The sequence below is a fragment of the Anser cygnoides genome, chromosome 1, assembly GCF_040182565.1.
Source record: "Anser cygnoides isolate HZ-2024a breed goose chromosome 1, Taihu_goose_T2T_genome, whole genome shotgun sequence".
NCBI lineage: Eukaryota > Metazoa > Chordata > Aves > Anseriformes > Anatidae > Anser > Anser cygnoides.
The window spans coordinates 46077922-46099977 of NC_089873.1; the positions used below are offsets into that span (position 1 = coordinate 46077922).

The 22056-nt window shown below is 39.0% G+C and overlaps 1 protein-coding gene across 5 annotated transcripts in view; it reads right to left on the reverse strand.

Annotated features, from left to right (window-relative positions):
• Positions 1 to 23: 23 nt before the first annotated feature.
• Positions 24 to 22056, reverse strand: part of ANO4 (anoctamin 4) — a 221241-nt gene continuing 199208 nt past the window's right edge. For all 5 annotated transcript variants that reach the window (XM_066994321.1, XM_066994329.1, XM_066994322.1 and 2 more), the window contains 9 exons: positions 21210 to 21267; positions 18887 to 18984; positions 15450 to 15592; positions 14311 to 14463; positions 12533 to 12680; positions 9080 to 9199; positions 6799 to 6904; positions 3611 to 3806; positions 24 to 561 (listed from right to left, as the gene is read on the reverse strand). In XM_066994321.1, the coding sequence (XP_066850422.1) occupies positions 3615 to 3806; positions 6799 to 6904; positions 9080 to 9199; positions 12533 to 12680; positions 14311 to 14463; positions 15450 to 15592; positions 18887 to 18984; positions 21210 to 21267 (1018 nt within the window). In that variant the 3' untranslated portion in view covers positions 24 to 561; positions 3611 to 3614. The remainder of the gene's footprint in view (positions 562 to 3610; positions 3807 to 6798; positions 6905 to 9079; positions 9200 to 12532; positions 12681 to 14310; positions 14464 to 15449; positions 15593 to 18886; positions 18985 to 21209; positions 21268 to 22056) is intronic.

A 22056-nucleotide genomic window follows, 5' to 3' on the forward strand; every position in this document is an offset into this window, starting at 1 on the left:
TTCTTCATAGGATTTTTTTTCTATTTACAAATAAACAATCTCTCTATATACTTTATATATATATTATATATATATATGGTAAATAACATAACTTCCATCCGAAAGACTTTAAATAAAGAAAGAACTGATTTGTAAACAGGGTTTCAGTTGTAATATTTGGTGGTCTGAACACAGATGATGTTCTATACTTAGGCTTTTTCTTTTGTCAAAGTATCCAGGTTGTTCATTTACATTTCTTCTAAGATTTGTAACACCAATATGGGACAGAATGCAAAAAACGTAGCAAACAGGCTGAAAAACAGTCCCAATATACAATTTTTTCCTTGTTTTAAAAACTGGCGTGTAACTGCTCATGAAGTACATGCTTGCTGTCAAGAGTGGTCTATTGAGATCAATCTATGCTGATTGCAGGATGATTTCACAGTAAATCCTTTGATGTGTGCTGTCCTGCTTGCTATGGAAAATGTCTGTGGCATGCATTGAGGTTGCACTTTTTCTCATTCCTTTGAAGGTAGCGCTCTCGTGGAGCTTGAGTAAGTAAACAACATATAGGACCATCACCTGGAGGTTTAAACAAAACCCATCAGCAGATCAGAAAGAAGGGAACGACATAAATTTGCTATCTAGAGACCATTTAAAATTCCTTTTATTATTATTACCCTATTGCTTGTATTATATTTTCCTAATTAATGAAATAAATAGAAAGAGGTAGTCTTTCCTGAGTGTTCCGCTATATAGCTTTGAAGGACTAAAGGGAAATCTATTCTGCAGCACTGAAACATCAGTGGGGTGACTGGTCAACATTAAGTGACAGAAATGTACTCAGGAACTGCCAGGGAGGTCAGAGCCCCTTTCAGCATCATGCTCAACACGAGCTTGGTAAACAGCCAGCTCACATTCTCGGTTCGAACAGAACAGGACGCAACCTCTAGTAAGGTAGTGTCATGAAAATTTATCACAACGTAGCTATGTTGAAAACTTCTATCAAAAGCAATTAGTATGTATTGTATTTTTGATGCACTTTGTTTTGACACATTATATTGCTGTGATTCCTCTGGAGTGGAAGTCAACTTATACTCTACTAGATTTCAGTTCAGTTCTGGGAAGTTACTGAGATCTCCAGTGACAAAGCTTTATCTTACTGCAGGAGTTGGCAAAGCTTTGCACTCATTTGGGTGAGACTGATATTATGCATGACTCACAACTCATTTTACTACTTAGCAAACAGTTCCTAAGCTAGTCATCTGTTAATTTAGATATTAAACAGAGGGTATGCAATCTAATCCGATTGATCATGTAAATTTGGTCTGAATGTGATTTTGCATGGTGATCCTGCTTGAGAGCATCCAGATTGCAAGTGCAATAGACACCCGTAGGTGGTGGATGGTAGATACTATCCCATCTGGCATGTGTGTATCGAAGGATGCCATTGCCTAACCTCCATCCCCTATTTACAGAGACAGAATATCCCCATTTCTGTACTGCCCATATGGGCTGTGTCCACAGCTGCTGAAGCGATGATGAACAAACAAGTTCACTTGCTTGTTAGGCAGAAATATACCCCATAACCATTAGTGGTCTTCCTCATTCATTTTGGCACCAAGTCAACACAGAACAGATTCATCCTGAAACCCCTTCAGTGACTACACTGCCTCATGGGAACACCAAGCTTGTACCAGGAGCACCTGATAATGGGAGCTGCTGTGGCATTTATCCTCTTCAAGTAGGATGACGGTCACTACTGGAGGATGTACCTTATTGCAAGGAAGCAAAGGGTAGGCAGGCAGTGGCTCTACAGAGATCAGGGTGCAAACATTTTCTTCCACTAAGACATATTACCTTTTATTAAAACTTTCTTCCCCATAGAATTAGCACAGTTCTACCCTGCAGTGGAAAAAAGTTAGTGGATCTAATTTGGCAATATGTGCAAGTGGTCCTGATGTCTTGTTGAGTCCGAGGCATCCATCCACAGGGTCATGCACTGTGTGGTCACTCCAGAAGGGCAAATTCTGGCCCTTCTGTCAAATGGTTTCTAGAGGAACTTGTAGGAACAATTTGCCGATTTTTCCTCCTTCTTAAAACACCTTCAGACTAACAAGGTCAATATTCCTTGATATTTCTGATGGAGCTCCAGTTATTTGGAAAAGGGTAAAGTGAATTGATCAGCTCCTGGATTTTGTATCTAGCTGTATCGTCACCAAGATATACATTTACTTCCACCTGTCTTCTTACAGTCTTGGCTTTTGAACCTCCTTCTTCATGTTGTGGCTGACTATGCCTCCGCACATTCTGCAAGAATTGCAGTGTTACCACTTCGAGACAAGAGGTGGTAGGGCTTTCACAACACTCAGCATTTTGATTCATGTTGCTCCATCCAACACTTCAGCAGTCTTCAGACTTACAACTCTCCTATTTTGGGCTAATGGTCAGCAAATTCTTTAATTTCTTAATGGTAAATGATTTGCAAAAGGATATAGACAGCGGCCCATTTCAGCCAAATCTAATTCTACAGCCTGTGTAGAATTGTTGTGCATGAAGGATTTCAAGCCATTTTGTGTTACCACAGTCTGGTTGTTTCCCACTCCTCCCCTCCTTAGATAACGAAGAGGAATAAAGAAAAAGTTACAAGAGCAGAGATTTTGAATGACTGTGTTCTCTTGTTCTGCTGACCTTGTTCATCTGGTTTTTTTTTTTCTTTTTTTTTTTTTTTCCCACTTAGGTCTTTAAGACACAGACTGTCTGCTGTTATGTGTATCATACACCCTAATTCCCGATGGGGCCTAGGTGTGATCTGGCAATACAACTATGTTGGCAATTTTGGGCAAGATGTCCTATCCTGATTTGTTTCCTTCAGAGAGCAGACAGTCCTGTAGCTGAATAGGCACCGTTCAAATATTTAAAACTTGTTACCAACCTTTCACAATAATACTTCCAAATAAGTGACACTACAGTTAGTCACCTCTGGCCACATTTGGATGCTTGTCTATCTGCCAGCACTTCTGCACACATAAATTGCTAGACCAGCGGATTGTGCTCATGATCAAGCATATCCTCCTAAAAATACTTAGGTACTGCTGAAGTTATAGAAACAGTTCACATATGTGACCTTAACTGATGGTAAATGCAAGCTAACACATCTTAGTCCACCATGGGAGAAGCCATCACTGCCGTGCATATGCTGCGGGTGCTGGCCACACACATGGACACGTACTGTTGTGTTGTTAATGTGCAGTCATTGGCTATGAAATAGCAGCTCGGTCATGAGCAGGAGCCATGGTTCTGTAAAGCACTGTAAGATATATAATTGCTTTAAAGTTCAGGGCCCTGAACTTAAGTCATGCATGGGAGCTTCCTGGAAAGAGTGCAGAGACTTACTCATTGGTCTGCTCTGCTCATGCCAACATTAGCTCTGGAGAAGACTAAGCCTTGTAAGACCCCTAACTTCGAAAGATTTACCACAGTATACACCATATTAACCATGGGCACACTTGTGATAAGTGCACACAACAGTGATTAACTAATCCTCTTTCACTGCACTCTCCACTGCAGAAAACCAGGAATTTTTTTATAAACTGAATTCCTATCTTCTTTTAAGCAGTTTCTTCCTCACCCCATCATGGCCACTCATTGTGATAAGATTTTCCGTTCTTCTTTCTTTCCTTTCGTTCTTTCTGTAGACGTTCTAATTCTGCTTCGTACATCATTTCCTGAATCAGGTATTTTTCTCTCCTCATCCGATCCCTCAGGTCTTTCGGGAGATCTGGGATTAAGTAGGAAATCAGGTGCTTTATGCAAAAGACAAGGTGCTGTGAAAAGAAAAAAAAAGTTGAAGAATGAAAATCTTAAGAAAACAAGTACTACAAGTACTACAAGTACTCCCGAAAACCCTTTCCTTCCAATTCACACAAAGATGCTGTGTTAGAACTAAAGCATTACTAAATCTGAAGAAATCAAATCATGAAGATTTTCCCCCACAAAAACTCCAGCCGAAGTCAACGGACTATGGATCTCAGCAAAGGTCAAGAGCAGCTGGGTCCAAATGAAGCCTCGAAATTGTTGTATGACCTCTGTGTTCAAACAGTAAGGTTGTCTGGGCAAGGACTGGTATTAGTGGATTCCTCTGCAGGAGGAGGAAGATCAAATGATATAATACTTTCCTGTTGCTGGAAAACTCTTGCATCAGTACTGGAAGCAATGTTACCCATACAAAACAAAGCTTTTTTTTTTTTTTTTTAACTTACACTCTGTATCTCTAATCCAAACGCATATTGCTATTTATTAAACATCCCAATTAAACACAAGGTGATCTTTTGTCCCTCGTGTTTTAGGCATGCCACAGCAAAGCTTGAGTGTGATGGGGGAGGACAGCTCAGGAGTCCTCTTTTGATTGATCAAAGATGGTGCTAGGAGATGTACACACTTCACTTGAGAGGAGGTGCTGAGAAACCAAAATCCTCCATCTCAGCAAGAACACTCATTCCAGATTGGAGAAATAAAAGTACTTCTCCAAACAGACCTCTTCCTTTGAAAGGCACTGAAAAGAAAATGTAACATATTTTCCCATATATTCTTCCCTCATGAGAAACAAACAAACAAACAAAAACTCAAACCTGCAAGACCTTAATTGCTGTTTGTATTCCAAATCTAAAAAAAACCAAAAACAACAACAACAAAAATGCTTCTTCAGTCATAGCATTTTCACTGAACTCTCGGTTTAGCCTGGACAAATAATTCCTCTTACAGTGATAGGAAGTACTTTTTGTTTTTGAGGGAGGCCAAGATAGCCAGAAATAATTACATCCACTTGGTCAGTGTCAAATGGTTGTCTGAGCTGAAGTAGTTACTTAATTTGTGAAAAAAAAACACAACAACAACCTGTCTTGAATCTCTTACCTCTTAATGCAATCTTCTACTGTAACTGCCGTGGCAAACACAATACATCTATCAGTGTCTTTCATAGCGAAAGACAGGCATCATTTCTGCTGCAATTACGTTTCTGATTTCACAGAGATAGTTAAGGAAGTGGTTTGCAGTGCCAAGAAATGGAGTGGTCCTTGCTGAGGGAGACAGCCATGAGCCAGTCTATGGCTTTGGCTGGAGCAAAACAAAGTCAGTTCTCTTGTGCAAGCATTGGGCAGATCCAAAAAGCTATTCCACAACAGGCTGCACATTTGGCCGGGCACTGATACTTCAGCAGGACTGATCCGTCTTGCTGCAGTTACCTTTGTCCTTATTCCATGCTGCCTTTACACAGCATCACAGAATGGTTCAGGTTGAAAGGGGCCTCTGGAGGTCATCCTGTCCAGCCCCCCTGCTCAGGCAGGGCCACCTGGAGCAGGCCCATGGAGCCAGGACCATGTCCAGGTGGCTTTTGAAGATCTCCAATGACCTATATACCAAGTGCCTATTTGTGTCAAAAAACTAGGCTCTCTTCAATTTTAAAACTCCTTAGGCTGACCTGCCAAGGCCATTCTTGTAGTCCTTTTTGGGAAGCGGTACCCTGGCTCTCAGTATGGACAGCTCAGGAAACAAAGAGATGAAGCCCACCAGGCCTCTATGAAATCTTTTTTTGCCCTAATGTTTCCTTGAGCATGGCAGAGGTCACAGAACAGCTGATCTACATAGGACTGGTCTCCAATTAGTTAGCCCAGCATAGGGCAAGGAGAGATGCCAGCCTGTGATGCTGTATTCCACCTTTATTTGGGGAGGGCTGAAAACTACAGTCAGGGGAATTCACTTGGACTTGTGCTGAGCCACCAAGACAACCCAAGGCAAGAAATAATCTAGAAAAGGTTTCCCCTTCACTTTTCTTCTAACTCAGAAGCTCAAATGTTCTGTCTAAAAGAGGTGCTTTGAGAGCTCAGTTCAGAATTAATTTACACAGTAACGTGAGTCAGAAATGCAGTATGTATTCATGAACAGTATGCCAATAATTTATGGTGATTACAGCTTCCATATCTGTGTTGGAAACCATGTTGCTATGACTTCAGAGAAGAGGATTGAGTAAAGAGTAGTTAAAATTTTTTTGTTCCCTGTTTGGCTTCTTCACAGCATAAAATGCATCTGAAACTGCTTGTGCTGAGCACTTGGGTTCAGACAGGAAATATTCAGGCACCTGAAATTTAGGCCTTATGAGTTGCATCTTATTTTGTAAATGATCACAGCTTATTTATCTACCTTCTTCTCTCTCTTTTTCAAAATCAGGATGGGAATACCAGCCATGTGAAGCTGGGTTTTCTCTGGTTTGTTTTAAATATTTTTGAGATAGTGACAGTAAGTACTAATATTATGAACGCTGTCAAAGGTATTTAATCTTTTTTATCATCTTCAGCTTTGTGATGCTAATCATTCTGTGGAAATGACTGGTATTTAAAATAGAGAAAAAAGCTAAATGAATAAACACTGTAACTTAAACTATCTTCATTTTTCACTTATTCAAATTTTATCTTTTCTTATTATGTTCCATACTTACTCACTAGCCCACATACATCTTTCCAGCCTAACTAGGGTACTAATGCCAAAACTCAAAAAGTAATTAAAAGCATCATTTCTTTCTCCTTTGCATGTCACTGTTATAGCTTTTAAATTGCTGCATTCCCCTGCTTGTTAAAACCTAAATACTTGTGACTGTTCAGAAAACAGATAGGAGAATATAAAGCACAATGCAAATAGCAGAAACTAACACAAGAAGCTCAAGAGGTGGCATCATGGAACAGCCCAATGAAAAAGCTTAAAATGGAAATCTGTTTCACTTTGTTGTTTTTGTTATAAATACTTGTCACCTGAATGGTCACTGACCTCAAATACAATAATGAAAGCCAACCGTGCTGCTAGCACATGCCAGAACTGCAGCGTGTAGCCATAGGGCACTGGGGAGTGAGGAGGGTCTCGGTAGTCTCTGTACCTGAAAGACAAGCAAAGTATTTTATTTAGTAAAATACCTGCCCTGCTGCAACATATTTCTATTAGCAACATGATAATTCCAACATATTATTGCAGAAACAATTTAAAAGTAGTGGAAAAATTGTATTCTCCTTAATTTGTTTTCTACATGGGACAGAAAATTCATTTTATAATGATTTATAAATTCCCCAAATCCCATATATAAGTTAGTTTTAAGAAACTAAAGAAAACACAGATGAACAAAAGAAACAAATGGTTATTTCATCTCTATGAGAGATAATGCACATTTCTCCCTGAAGATTCACCTTAGATTGCAGCGGGTGCTACACTAAATGAAATACACTATGTCTTGATGTCTAAGTCAGGAACAAAACCCTATCAAATTGTATTATCTCCAGTGCAAAATCTTAAATCTGAGATGATCTGCCCTTCTGCAAATGGCACTGTGACTTCATAGGTTAGGATGTTTTACAATATCCTAAGCATCCTGAAAACAGAAGCCCCCAGACAAAAGTCCCAAGTCAATAGAGTGTGTCTCCATGTTAGGAAGCACACACTACACGTGAAGAAATGGGGAAACATTTAATAAACAATCAGTATAGCATGGCATCATCTAGGTTCTGGCTGAGTTAACAGAATATAACCACTGTTTCTTGTTCAGACAGACTGCCTTCCTGGAAAAGTGCCTACACTACAGCAGGACATATTTCCTTACCTCACTATCAATACCTGGCTTAAAATGCAATTAAAATGACTGATGCTTTAGCAGAATTCAGATGGGCTAAGTAGCTGATAAACGCAGCTAAAGAAAGTAAGATGTTCACTTTCTTTCAAGGGTAGATATACATAACAATTCAGTGTCCCTCCAAGAACAGATTTATCTTCTAGAGATTTATGGCAACAGTTTTAATAGCATTCTATATATGGGATATTGAGGCGACAACTTTTGCATTTATTGATGGGTTTTCTACCACTAGCTTTAAGTAGCAGCAACCTCATGCTTGAAGCTGGGGAAGAAAGAAATTAAAGAAGAAAATTATCAGAATCCAAAAACGTTATCAAAAGGTGTGATGGCAAACTATGGGGAATGAAGTATTCTGAAAGCAGCTCTGCTCCACAGAAAATATTACCTGTGGATTCAACATTTGGATGTTCTTTCTGAAAAATAAGTTTCAACAGAGTCCTAAATATCAGTTATTTAAATGAAAGCATTAATCTCTCTCTCTCACACACAGCTCACTATGCTACACCACTTGATCTTATAAGTACAAATAAAAATGCGATGATATCACAAGGTATCAGTGACTTTTGGTGTATCACAGAGAATCTTTTTCTTGAGGCACTCATGAAAACATATATTAATTTTTCAAAGTGAAAAATACTGGGGCTACCTGTACCTGCAGCTACCAGGACTCTTGCCGGCAAACTAGTATTGCCATAGAAAAATGGCAACAGTATTTGCCATTTGCTATTTTTGCCTGGGACTCCATTTAAGACTTTGATTCTCTGGACCATTAAAATTAATCAGTTGCAAGTCTCATCACAGGCTACTCTCAGACTGCTATTTCCCCAATCTACTGGCTAATGATGAAGACACAAAGATGATTAACTGCTCATTTTATTCTGATTCAAACCAGAAGCATATGATTACTACTAATAATTATACCTGTAAGCAATGACAAACATATTAACTATTCATCTGTTAGGAAATGATTGACTTGATGTTTCATAAAGGTAGCTTAGGACAGACCCTGTTTATGCCAGACAGACGTGAAATAACTCAATGTGGTCACTTCTATGCAATCTTTAGTTGACTTCCTTGTACAGGATATGATAAAATCTGATTAAAACTTCATCTGATATAATCAGTCACTCATTATTGGCCCTTTGATGCCATATTTCTCCACGATGGTTGCATCTGATTCAAGCCATGACATTATACTAATCCTGTATTAGGAACATCTCCCAGATATCCACTTTTCAAATTCTCCAGCATCTAAGGAAGGAATCATGTGGGTAACAACCAAGACGTATGCCACGTGCATCTTTGAATAGCACAGTTTTTTTTTGTTGTTTGTTTGTTAAGTTCTGAAAAGCAGTTTCAACCCAAAATGTACCATGATGTTTCCCCTTTAAAATGTCTTAAAGCAGAAAGGTATTTTGATCAGATACTTACCTACAATATTTTAATGGTGAACCAGAGAATTCACTTCCATTTGATGTAGGTTCTGAGCGGTTTTCAAAGTCAGACACCAGAAATACTGATAAACTGGCATTAACATAGCCAACCATACACCTAGAGGGGAAAAAATCCTTTAGACAAGACACAGCAAGGTTTTTCCATTAACTGTTGCACCCAGGAGGATGTTCTCTGGGTTTCACGAAATCTGCAGTTTAACTGTGATGCTTATTAATATTTGAAAGGGGTACTGAGGCAGTATAAAAGAATTCTGAAGTAGATCAGATGGACAATAAAAGTGAAGCAATGACAGATTTTTATTGGCAAAGATAATGGTGAAGACTAGGACTGGTTACCTTTGAAAAGAAGGGAGGCTTAGAAAATAATGAGTGGCACCTGGAAGATAATTAGAATACTCCCACTGTCACCCACTTGGTACAAGCACAAAGGGACATTAAATTAAATGGAATAGCAATACACCTAAAACAAGCTAAGGGAAATATGACTTTTTTTTTAATTTTTTTTACAAAATGTCTAGTTAATCAGAGGAACTCATTGTTAACAGATCCCAGGGTGGCTGAGCATTGGGAGGGTTAGGCAGAGTTTGGAGAACACTGAGTAGGAGAATGTGCATTGCCTGATAAAGGGTTGTAGGAGTCACAAGAAGGCTCAAATTTAGTATTAATAAGGCTGAGGAGAGATATGGCACATGCATTGTGCTTTTCACTCTGTACTGCTCAAGCACAAAGAAGTCTATACACACTGCTCAGCATGCTGCAGAGCTGTGGAGATGAGAAAGTGCTAAATTCCCCGGTCAACTAAGAAAAGATTGCAGCTAGCAAAACCTGAAATAAGCAGCCACATCACCACTGTGGCCATCTGTTTTCAGCACTGTCCCACTGTTCTTGATATACTTGACCCAAATCATCTACAAATCTAAACTTAGAGACCATCAACAGAATTATAAAGGGTTACTAGATTTTGAGCGAGGGTGAAGGACGGATTGAATCAACCTATCTTCATTCGCCTAACCTATACGCTGAACTGAGCAAATCAGAAAGATATTTAAAACCTATTTTGCAACACTGAAAGAGGTACAATCTTAGCCATCCATGAAACAGTACTGCATACTGTCTTTAAATACTGTATTAGAACCCAAAAGATGAATATAATTACCACACAAAACACAGCTAATTCTCTCAAAAGCTGTAATCAATGAACAAATTTAGCTACCATAAGGATAGCTTCTAAGTACCCCTGTTGGTACAGTTTTGCCAGGCAGTTCTTACCCACAGGGATTTTTAAGACAGCAAGAGAAAGTGATTCTTACACATCCATTGAACCAGATCTGCTATAATACTGCTTTGACTTCTAGAAAAATTCTACAGTTATTTAGACAAGTATCTGAACAGAGGAATGATAGGTCAGGCAACTTAGGTGTGAAAGCTGCTTTTAAAGTATATTTGAAAATCAATTTTGTCCTGCCAAGAGCTGCTGCAGGTATCAACAGCCTTGGGTGATCTACACAGAAGTTTAAAAATCCACTTTGGCGTGATCTGGTGGACTTGGTCTAATACTGTTATCATTAAAATTCAGCACTACGAAACCAGAAAGCTTAAATTTGAGTTATTGTTTCTGGTTGTTTTTTTTTTTTTAAGATTCAAAAAGCTTTAAGAAATTCTCCATTATATCATTTTCTGTACAGTTAGAGTTGACTTTTTTTTTTTTTTTAAACTATGGATTTTAAAACCTTTCAGAAATTGCATTTAACTACCATGTAGCTTTGAGTCAAAATCTCCATAATGATTGGATTTGGAACTTAATTTAATCTCAATATTTTTCTAGTATCACTGGGTGTTATACAGATCTAATACCTACAGATGTCTTGGGAAAGAAAGGAGAACCTCTCTCATGGTTAGTTAATAGCAGGTGTTCTTGACTCCTTAATTTGAGAAAATTCAATATTCCTGTGTATTTTTTAATAGCTTCCTGCTTTTGTAACAGAGTTATGAATAACAATATCTAGAATGATGACATATATAGTTTTTATGTTAGTTGGCTCCTCCACAGGATTAATATCTGATGGTTTCAACTGAGAAATTCACTCAGAAGAGCAGCAAAGGTGTGATAACACTGTACAAGAGTTTTGTAAAAAATTAAGAGCTTTCTCTGTGAGCCAAGCTACTTCCCCTATGCAGAACAAGTTTCAAAACAAGTTTCAGTGAGTCATTTGATTCCTTACACAAATCAGATTTCTAAAGGCATTGTTTTTGTCCTGCGCAGTGGCTCTGAGAAAATCAGTAGCAAGGAAAATTGCTGACAGTGCCTCAGTGTCCTATGGTTCTTCATCACAGCACAAGCAGAGGTACATGCTCAGCAACAACTGGCACCAGACCAAACACCTTACCAGCAAAGGGACTTTAACTCTTCATGAAAATAAATGGAACGTTTCCCCAGGTACCTACTAAAATGCCAGACCCCTTGTAGGACAGCAAGTTAGCAGCATTGCTAATCAAGAACTGCAACACCAGCTGCTCTTCTTCTGTCAGTACAGTTAAACAGTATTGACAACCAAAAGATGGCAAAAAAAGCAGCGACAGGAGAAACCACTTCCTATAGCAAGGAAGAAAAATCAATCTGCCTTAAGTCCAACAGCAGAACGTAAGCTCTCCTGTTTAGCTTGGGTTTCTCTGAACAGCAGGTTCTTACTAATGGAGCTATCAGATTGTTTGCAAAATGTGTCCATCCATGGTCAGCTCGATTCAGTGACCTTCCCTCTGCTCAACAGCCAGGGTTTTACAAGTTGCAATGTAGCAGCTATACTCGTACTTGCTGGCAGTGTGCACACTCTAAAGTAATCTCAGTGTTTACCAACACTGAAAGAAAATCTACTTAGGCAGCAGGGGTTCAGTTCACAAATGTCTCCTGAAAGATGTAATTGAAGGACTCTAGTTTTAGAAGAAAGACAAATTACTTTGCTCTGTAAGTGTATCTTGATTTATTACTTGGGAACTGCTTCATCTTGTTAGACACTACTTTTTGGAACAACACATACTGAATACAGGAAATACAGCTTAATGAATAAGTTTCAAATGCCGATTAAATCAAATCCGTAACTGATAAATATCTGCACAGCTTTGTAATGAAGAGAGGATTTTATCCATGTACACCAGCTAGGAAATGCAACTTGTGCAGCATACTATTAGACATGCCAAATTTCTGCAACAGTTCTGCCATGTTTTCCTTGAATTAATGTCATAGATTATAGTCACTCAGCAAGCCACTCTATGAATATGCAAAGTGTCAATATCTATGCCTAGTATCTGCTAACTAAGCACAAACAATACATTTGGGTTAGTGTAATCAGTACATACACAGACGGTACTGTCGCATCTATTCAAGAAGTAAGAGATTTTTCATGCACAACTGTTTTCCTAAGGAAAAGCTTACTTTTGTCCAGCTTCTCCTTGGCCTGCACAAGGTCCATATTTGTAAGCATAAACAAGTCGAGGGATGAAATCCGATGTCACAGCTATAACGAATGCATTTGTGATAACAGAAAGAATTCCAATGCCTTCCAGAATCCCATACCAGATTCCTGTATAATAAGGAGGGTATGTTAGCTCCGGGGAAAACAAGGTCCAAAATACTTCAAATACTGCATGCTCTGAAGCAGCTGTCCCACCACCCAAAACCTTTTTATGTAGTTTCTATTAGAGTCACTGACTGAAAATTATTTTTCTTATTGAACAGCAGGACCTCAGTGGACAAGATTTATGTTCCCACTGGGTGGGAATTTTGTTTATCCTGCAAAGTATCTCAATGCTCATGAAGATCTTGGTTCCAGCAAACCCCATAACCATGTGGACAGTTTTAAACATGGTAAGCCTCCTTGCTTATGATGACGGCTATCCAGCCTTTGAGGGGAATCTGCAGTGGCATATGTTCACACAGTGTGTCTGCTGTGAGTATATGTAATCTATGATCTGCAGGCCACAAAGGCCTTGCATATAACTTGTGTATGGCTGGTCAGCACGTACCTCTGCATCAAAATCTTCATGGCATGCTAATGCTATATAGTGGTACATGGCCCCCAGTATGCTCAGTTTTAACTGCCTGACAGATCTTGTGGTACAGACACAACAACTCTGATCATGAGGACCACCAGTGAGGAATACATGAAAGGCAGGTTAGATGTACCATTGATTTTAATGAGGCATCATGCTACCCCTAAAAACTTTTCTGAATAGGGACCAAGTGCAACTCATTTTGAGAAATAATACCTGAATCTGCCTGAAAAACAAAACAAAACAAAACAAAACAAAAACCCAAGAACTGTTTTTCTGTGCTTTTATTATTTAAATTACATAACCATCTTTTCAGAAATTTTCTTCTGTGTATGCTGTGTACTGGCTGACCTCCTCATAGAGCGACACTGTTCACACACAAGGCGTTACTCAGACATAGATTTGAGGTACATGGTAGAGCTCTCTGAGAGCAGAAAGCCTTGGATTCTGCTATTTCATGGGAAGTGCTGCTCTTTTTTGGAGTGCACCAGGGATTCAGCATTGGGCAAATAAGTTTGCTTTATTGTGTCCTTCTGCTTTTGCACACTGGAAGGATGGAGGAGATTTATAATCAATATGTGTCCACAGAGCCCTTGCAGCAATGTATAGATGACTGACCTCAAAGTTATGTGAACCCTGTGTTTAGCAGTGTAGTCATTCCTCACTGAGGACAAGTAGTCTCTTGGGATTTAGACCCATCCTGTCTCATGCGAGTGGACCTAGTGGACATAGCCACTGAGTCACAGGTGAGATTTTTGGTCAGGTAAATAGAAAAAACACAGTAATCTTATCAAATGGTGGCTGCTTTAATTTGACTTTGATGTTTCTGCTGCTCTCCCTAGTTGTTATATTCAAACTGAGTAGTGGCATGTGTTCAGATAGTGTGTCTGCCACAAGAAGAAACCTGCAGAGAACATTGATCACTTCATTACAGCATCTTGGCTGTTAAGTCACCCAGAAAGTCATTAAAGGAAGTTTTTTTTTTTTTTTTTCCCCAATATTGAGTATTAATTGCATAAATAGACTGGTATCTGTATAGATGTTTAAAGCTTTTTGGAACAGTCAAATTGTGTATTGTTAATGTGGAAGAAGACTGAAAATTTCTTGAAGTGGTCAGTATTTTGCCCTAAAAATAGCACACACGTGTAACAAAGAACTCACCTATATCTTTGGCTCTTGAAGCTAAAGGTCTTCTCCACTGGGTGACAAATTTGTATGCATCAAGCCGAATTTCAATAATATTGTTAAGTAAGGCCAGAAGTGGTGCCAGTGGAAAAGCTGCCACAAAAATGGTTGTGAATCCAAATTGAAGAACTAGGAAAGAAAGGGAAAGGTCACAGTGTAACTATTGAGCTCTAATTCCAAGTTCTCAGATACTGAATTATCACACATACAAACATTCCTTATTGTGCTGTACTATACAATAATCTTGTGACAATTATGCAGAACTTTCTTGCCAAATCTCAGAGCAAGGATGACCAAATCAAATGCACATCAATCACCAGAATGGACTTCAACATCTAGATTTTGTAATTTGGAGAAGAGTTTGGAGGTGGACAATCTATGCTTTGAGAAATTTACATTTTTATTCCAGCACCAATTAGGATCTCTCAATATTTGCAAAGATTAGGGTTTACTGTACAAGTAGGCAGCAGTTTGAAACCTTATGTAAGTTTCCTGAGGCAGGTCTTCAGACTCCCAGATTTGCCATTAATTCGAAAAGAATTGTGTGAGGGAGAAAAGAAAAAAACTTTCATGATAAACACAGTTTGGTCACACAGGGCAAAAGTTTTTTGTTCTTTAACATTTGTTACAGCAGTTATTCTCCCCTTTCCTCCGGATAAAGCAATGCCTTTTGACAGCAAGCTAATTTGTAAACATGAGGCAGTAGATGATGGTGAATTTTAAACATAACCAAGCATCCAAGTCTGTTCCATTCAGTTTAAAATAAAAGCCCAAGGGAACTTCCTTAAGCAAAACCCAGCAAACTTCTTCAGAAACATATACAGGTGAAGAGGTGGGCTGCTATTTAGAAAACAACCTTCCTCATACGAAGCCAGATTCAGAAGCATGTCATAAATGCAGGATTAACAAACCAGCAGCAGTGTGGTTAGCTGCATTGACTTGGTTTGGCTCTTAGAAATCCACTCCCATTCCTCACCTGACTTGTAAGAATAAGAACTGTTTTGCAGCCTCTTTAGCTCCACACAGCAATAGTTTAAAAAGTACACCAGCCCACATCAAAAAAAAGCAATACCATTAAAATCTAGTGAAAGAGAGAGCTAAGGTCAGTGCCATACTCATTTCTAAGTATTCATCAAAGAGTCCATAAGCATTCATAGGCTGCAGATTGTAGTCCTTTTCCCACTGGGGGAAGCTTGTTTTTCTCTGTGTGCCATACTCTTGCCGTAGTTTTCTCCTGGTCCACCAGTTTTGAATTAGCCTACATTTTCAAATAAATTAAAGAGAACAAGTAAAGACTGTTATTGGCTATTCATCGATAAACTGGAAGAGGCTGAACGTGCACAACATACCTTGCAGAATGAATTTTCCAATGCACAGGAAAACGGAGCATTAGTAATGCATGTGGCCGAAGATACAGTGTAATAGGTATGAAAACAGATAAGGCTAGTGGGATGTTACTAAAATGAAAAAGGGGTTTTGACATCTTTTTATTACTTGTTTAGCTTATTTTTGCCTATACAAAATGGCAAATCATTTCAGGGTCTGTTTATAAGGCAGGACACAATGTTGTGTGAAGACAGTTAAGCTCTAAATGAGAAACCAGTAACCAGAGTGCTAATGCTGCTTGATCCCTTCCTGTGTGTGATGGCATCTCTGCACGGCTCTACACTGTGTGGGGGTGGCAGTCCCTGAGCTATCCTGGGAGGGAAGGAAATACATTGAACGTAATTATAGGGTCTGCAGCCAAACATGCAGAGAAATGAGGGGCAGAAAGAAGTGTGTGGACTACTGACAACATGTGGTGGCCAAGAGATGAACAGCAGACTTAAGAGAGCTCTCCACCTCACGGAAGGGGAAGACTGAACTGGACTTCAGAGGAAACATGCTGTTCCTGAAGAAATGCAAGTGTAGGGGCACGGGAGAGACTGAGCCAGAATAGAAATGAGTGCCCACATCTGAAGTAAACACCTTTGTCTCTCCAGGTCAAGGAATTGCACTTACTGGGCCAAAAAGGACTTGAGCTATAATTAGTATAGAAAGCAAAACAACACGAGCTTTTCTCCAAAATTGTGGTGGGCCCCTTCATCTCAGCAAGTTAGAAGGTGCTAACTCACCCAAATAATTCAGCCAGTCATCAGTGTGAAAACTGGCTAAAAAGGATATTCCTGTGAATGAAAGATGGTTATGACTGATGATTATGGGGCTTTGCCTCTCTTGTTCTGACTATGAGAAGGTGAGAGGGCTGAAAAATGAATTCCTGCAAAAAAGGCAAAATGCAGGATGAGGTGGGTGGGAGACCTATACTCTGAGATGTATCCCAGTTATTTCCTCCTTTGTGTGATCAGAAACCCATAACCAGTGTTATTAATGTTGAAGACTGACAGTAAAATTCGAAGCGATGTCTTTTTCTGATTTATATTTGAGCAAAATATGAGCAATGTAATGCAATAAGGTTTTAATATTGATATGTGTTCTTCTTCCAGGAATAATATCAACTTGAAATTGCAGTTTTCCACCTCCAAATGAAGCAATAATTTATACTTTGTTTCCTAGTTATTGCAAATGTACATACAGTGCAGGAGAGAACTGTAAAATACTTTCAAAGGTCTTGAGGTGGTGTTTGTATGAAGCAGAAGCACCACGCTGACACGCCAGCATTTGTATGAACACATGGAACTATGAAACAATAAAGGCCCTTGCACACCAAACCTAGGGCCTCTCTTTGATACCTTTGAAACCTAGTTTTTAAATTTCAGGTATAAATTTCAAAACACAAGCCAGTGCCGTACATATCAGTGTGAGATGAAACAGCAGGCACTGGAGTTCCTGTTGCTAAAGAACACCTGGAGCCCTGGGCAGCATGGCAGACTCCTGCTGCGTGCCCCCATGGTCCCTGTGGGAGCACACACCAGCACCAGGGCTGGACTGCCACCCTGAAATGATGCAAAATAGCACTCTCCAAAACAGGCTGCTGTGGCATCTCTCCTAGGACTGTCTTACGGAGAAGTACTCCCCACTATCAGCTTTGGAGTGGCACAGTGCTGGCACTGCCTGGGACTTGGCAGGCAATAGCCAGAGTATGCATGGAGGGGCAGTGATGTTCTAGACTGCAGGGTTGCCTCTAAATCCTCTGGCCATCCATGTGGCTCCAACCATGCTCCTAGCAGAAATAACTGTGTTTTTTCATACAAAAAGGAAATGTGCTTGCCTGCAGCATATCAGGGCTAGAGAGGTAGTGTGAAAGGGCTGGAGAGAAAACACATCTCCCAGTAGAATAGGTTTAAGCTTCTCACATTGCTGTGACTGTGTGATTTGTGTTGTGACTCTAAATGAAGGGACTGACTTTACTTAAAATAGTTTATTCCTATTAAAGCACTTCTTCTTAAACAACCCCCTCTTATCTACTTCTGTCACCTTCTTTAATTCTCTTCAGTGTTTATTATTAGGTTTCAAAATCCCTATTAGTAGGTAGCAGAAAGATCTAATGAAAACTGACAAAAGAGTCTGGGAGCGGAAAAAGAAGTATCAGTGTTGCTGCTGCTGTTCCCCCCTCCCCACCCCGCTAATTCTTCCAGCCCTAACAGCTGCAAAATCCTGGCGAGAAGCGCGCTAGGCACTGGCTGGGGAAAATAGACGAATGGTGAATGTTGAGTACCTTGATTGCCCATTACTCTGTGCATTTAAATCATTTACTCCATTCTCCTTACGGCTGGATGTGATCACCGCAGAGGCTGCCTGAAATCACTGCTGCGACACGTTCTGCAGTTCAGGCACCGACCTCTGCACTAGCTCTGCTGTGGATCCTGCAGCGATGCAAATCCCTCCGAACTGCAGAACTTTGCAAGGGCAAACTTTCTGACAATGTCAACTCTCTCTAATGTTTTCACACTTGCTAATTTCACTTGATGATCTGCCACAGTCTCTAGCATCAACTGTCTCTATTAATCATGCTTATTAAATACTAATCAATAAGAAATGAACCAATAGAAAATGAATAACTGTCAACCTTTGTAGCTAGGGCACAGCTCCACAATACCCAGAAGATCACCAGGGAATTTGTCTACATACCAGTCAGTACATTTTTCTATCTCTGAGAGCGAATATGCCAGCAATGCATTTTTTCCAGCTCATACCTGCCCTTTCAGGCATCTTTTATCACCCAGCAAGGAGAAATCCAATTTAGAATTTCCTGGTATAGATAAAAAATGATACATATAATATTGCCTATGCAAGGAATACAGTGGTCCTACAGTTATTTTTAAGGAGTTTTGAAACAGGGAATATGATTTAATGGAATCAAGTACTTCTCACATATTATTTATTTGTTAATATCTATATTACACTTTCCTTTTTTCAAACCGTATCCAACATAAAAAAGCCACAACAACTATCTCTACAAGTCTGGAAATCTAGCTTAAGAGCTGTCTATCTTAAGGGAAATTTTCTATATTAATGGCTACTGTACCTTGCTTTTATGTAACTGTTCATAAAAAACCAATAAACTTAGTATCCTTCTGTGACCTACAAAAGCATAGACATTATGTTTACTTACGGGTAGCCCAGTTCCATGAAATTATTCCATGTCTGCTTTAGCACCATTATAATACCCATTTGCATACAGAGATCAATAAGGCATCCACTAGGGTGGCACTACAGAAAAAAAGAAACAAAATGTTAAGTAGAAATAATGCTCAGTTTAAGCATTTTTTAAAGAGCAAATACCTATATTAGACAATTTACTTAAAGGAAATTTAATGCTGTTCTGTTTAATGTTTTTTATAATATAAACTCACGGGAGCGTACAAAACTGTATCATACCATGACCCCTGTAAGCCTATCATCTAATTCTCTGCAGGGGACAGAATCAGCTGAAACAAATATGGTTTTCACACTAATACTGCTAATATGTGCTGTGGTTTAACCTGGCCAGCAGCTAAGCACCACACCAGCTACTCAAATAACTCTATCCTCGCTGAAACCAGGACAGTATATTATGGAATTGTGGGTAGGATAGAGGTAAAGGCTACCAAATTCCTTCAAGGATTACAATAGCTTTTAAGGAGTCTGATTATGCCTCAAGTCAAAAAATGAAGAAAAAATTTCTCCTAGCTGCACATGCAAAGAGTTTATGCCTAGAGGATAATCCTAATACTGTTTATTGAGTACTTATAATGTATACGACTTAGTAGATTCCTGAAAGTATTCTCTTCTTGAAGAACTGAAAGTCCCTAACTGTCAAACATCAGTTCTCAGTGTCTCTTTCTGAGTGCTTACTTGTTTTAGCCATAGGTCCAGGCCTTGAAGAAATGGTGTTGGTCTGGGGAGAGATGCTCAGCTAGTAAAAATTTAGGCAATGCCATAAAGAAGAAACAGAAAGTGCCCAAAACTTTCTGCCCTCAAACAGCATTTTGTACAATTGACTTTGCAGATCCAAACAGTGGAGTCCAAGATGTATCGTTAAATCCTGGGTATTATGGGTAAGTGAAACAGATTACTGTCACATAACTGGAACTATTTCTCTTTATTTTTTAGGGAGAAAAAAACTGAAATTAGTTATGACCTGTAACAAAACGTAATATGAATTTCTAATACATACTGCATTATACAGTCCTCATAATCAGGGTCCCTGCTGAGGTTTCTGTTGACCTCATTGAGTTTCTTTTTAGATTAACAGGGTAGCACAAACACTTTTTAATTAACTTCACTAGCATTATTATTAAATCATCATCCTTCTATTTTTAGGAATCATCACACAAGCAAATATAGCCTAAGAGAGGTAGATGAAGTACTAATGAAGTAGCAGTGATGTTACAGCCATAACACCGCTAATGTGCTATGTACACTGGGGTTTGAATATAACCAGGGACACCGGCCTAGGCTATATCATGTTCTTTTTGCAGCAGCTTAGGTCAGCTTGGTCCCCCTCAGACTTTGGAGGGTTGTTCAGTCTATCTGCCCATTTATTACTTTTTCCTTGAATGTACAGAATTCACTACTTCAAAATTAGGACAGCCTTTTCAAATTATTCATTTTTTGCTAACGTTTGGATGACCTCTGTAAATGAAAATATTTAGACATCTGGAAGTGTTTGTAAATTCATGTTGGCAGTGTAAAGACCTGCATTTTCCACTTGCCATTTGTCATGTATTTGCAAAGCTGTTTCCATTATTCATCTGCAAAGCAGGAAAGAAACCACAGGATTTGACTGTACAAACAGCAGCACTGAATGCTACAGGACCAATACAGAAACTGCTGCTGTTCACCTTCAATAACTGGTTTTTGAATTCTGAATGTATTTGCCAAAAAAAAAAATGGGGTTGGTACTTGACTTGCAAAAGCAATCCCTCACTTCTCTCGAATTTCATACGACTTTGTAGACATCCAACATTATGTCAATCACTCTTTTGGGAAGTTTGTTCAGGTGTTTTGGTCAATTTTTAAGTACATTTTATGTATCTATGTTTTAAATTGTTATTTTATTAATATAGCTCCCTGGTCAGCAAGGCTAGAAAAGCTGAGAGGAAGGAATTTTTCAGAAGCAAAAATTTGTCAGATTCATATCTGACTTTGATTCATTTTAAGGATGAAAGCCTTCCAACACAAAAATGTAAGAAAAGGCTAAACTATACAAATGTGATGCACTGACTGAAACTGCTAGCACTGAAAGGGCATATATCAATATAAGGACGGTTTTGTAGCAGATGGTAGAGTGTCAGCAGTATGGAGTTAGAAAGCATCTCAAAACCCAATAGCACACTCAAAAATACTTAGACAGAGTTATGTGTCTGCCTCTGCTTGCATTTACTGCATCTATGGGCAGCAAATAAATCACCGTGTAGCTTGTTTCAGCATCATAAGAGTTAGCAAGCACCCACCTCTTCCAGTCTCCACCGGTTTATCAGCCTTAGGTAGGCACCAGGGTGTCCTGTAAATCTTTAACACACAAATGTACATCAACGATGTTGTATGAGCAGTCTGTTCACAGCAGCAGAAGAAAGCTCACACTGTTGTTTTAATCTAATGTCACCTTAGCATGACCAACTATAAAAGATGTTGTGCAGCAAAAACGATTTGGGGATTCCCTGGAATAATTCACACGAAGGGCTAAATATATTTTTACTTCAAGTTTTATGTGAATACCAAGTACTGTGCTGTTTGATGTTCAGCATATGCAGAGCAGAGAGGAAATGTAAATAAAACTGCTTATGTCAGTCAAAAATGGTTTTCAACTGCCAGTCCATTTTCTTATTCAGGCTGTGGTATCTGCCTTTCCATGAAAACAGTGTAAATGTTAGTTTTCCCTAGGAAAAAAAATCTGATGGCTCCTAATTCATTGTTAACAGTTCAAATCTCATAATAAAAGCAGCAAAGTATTCAATACTCAGAAAGAAAAAAAAAAGACACAATGTTGAATTATTTACTTACCATACAAATTACACACATGAAGAGAGAGCTAAGTGGCCTGCATGTGTATTATTGGGGGTGGCATCAGCTCCCAGTTGTGAAATTGCTAAGAGTTAGCATTAAGTCAATACGATGCTAGGAAATGAAAACTACATGTCTGTTTCTGGGCCTTTGAAAAGAAAATAAAACTGTAATTTGCCCACTTTGCTAGTAAGAAATTTGCATTTTAAGATGTGAGATAGTATGGTCCTATTTTGTTTCATTACTGACAATCTTATTTCTCCTCTCTACTTATTTCGTGAATATGAGGTTGAAGAT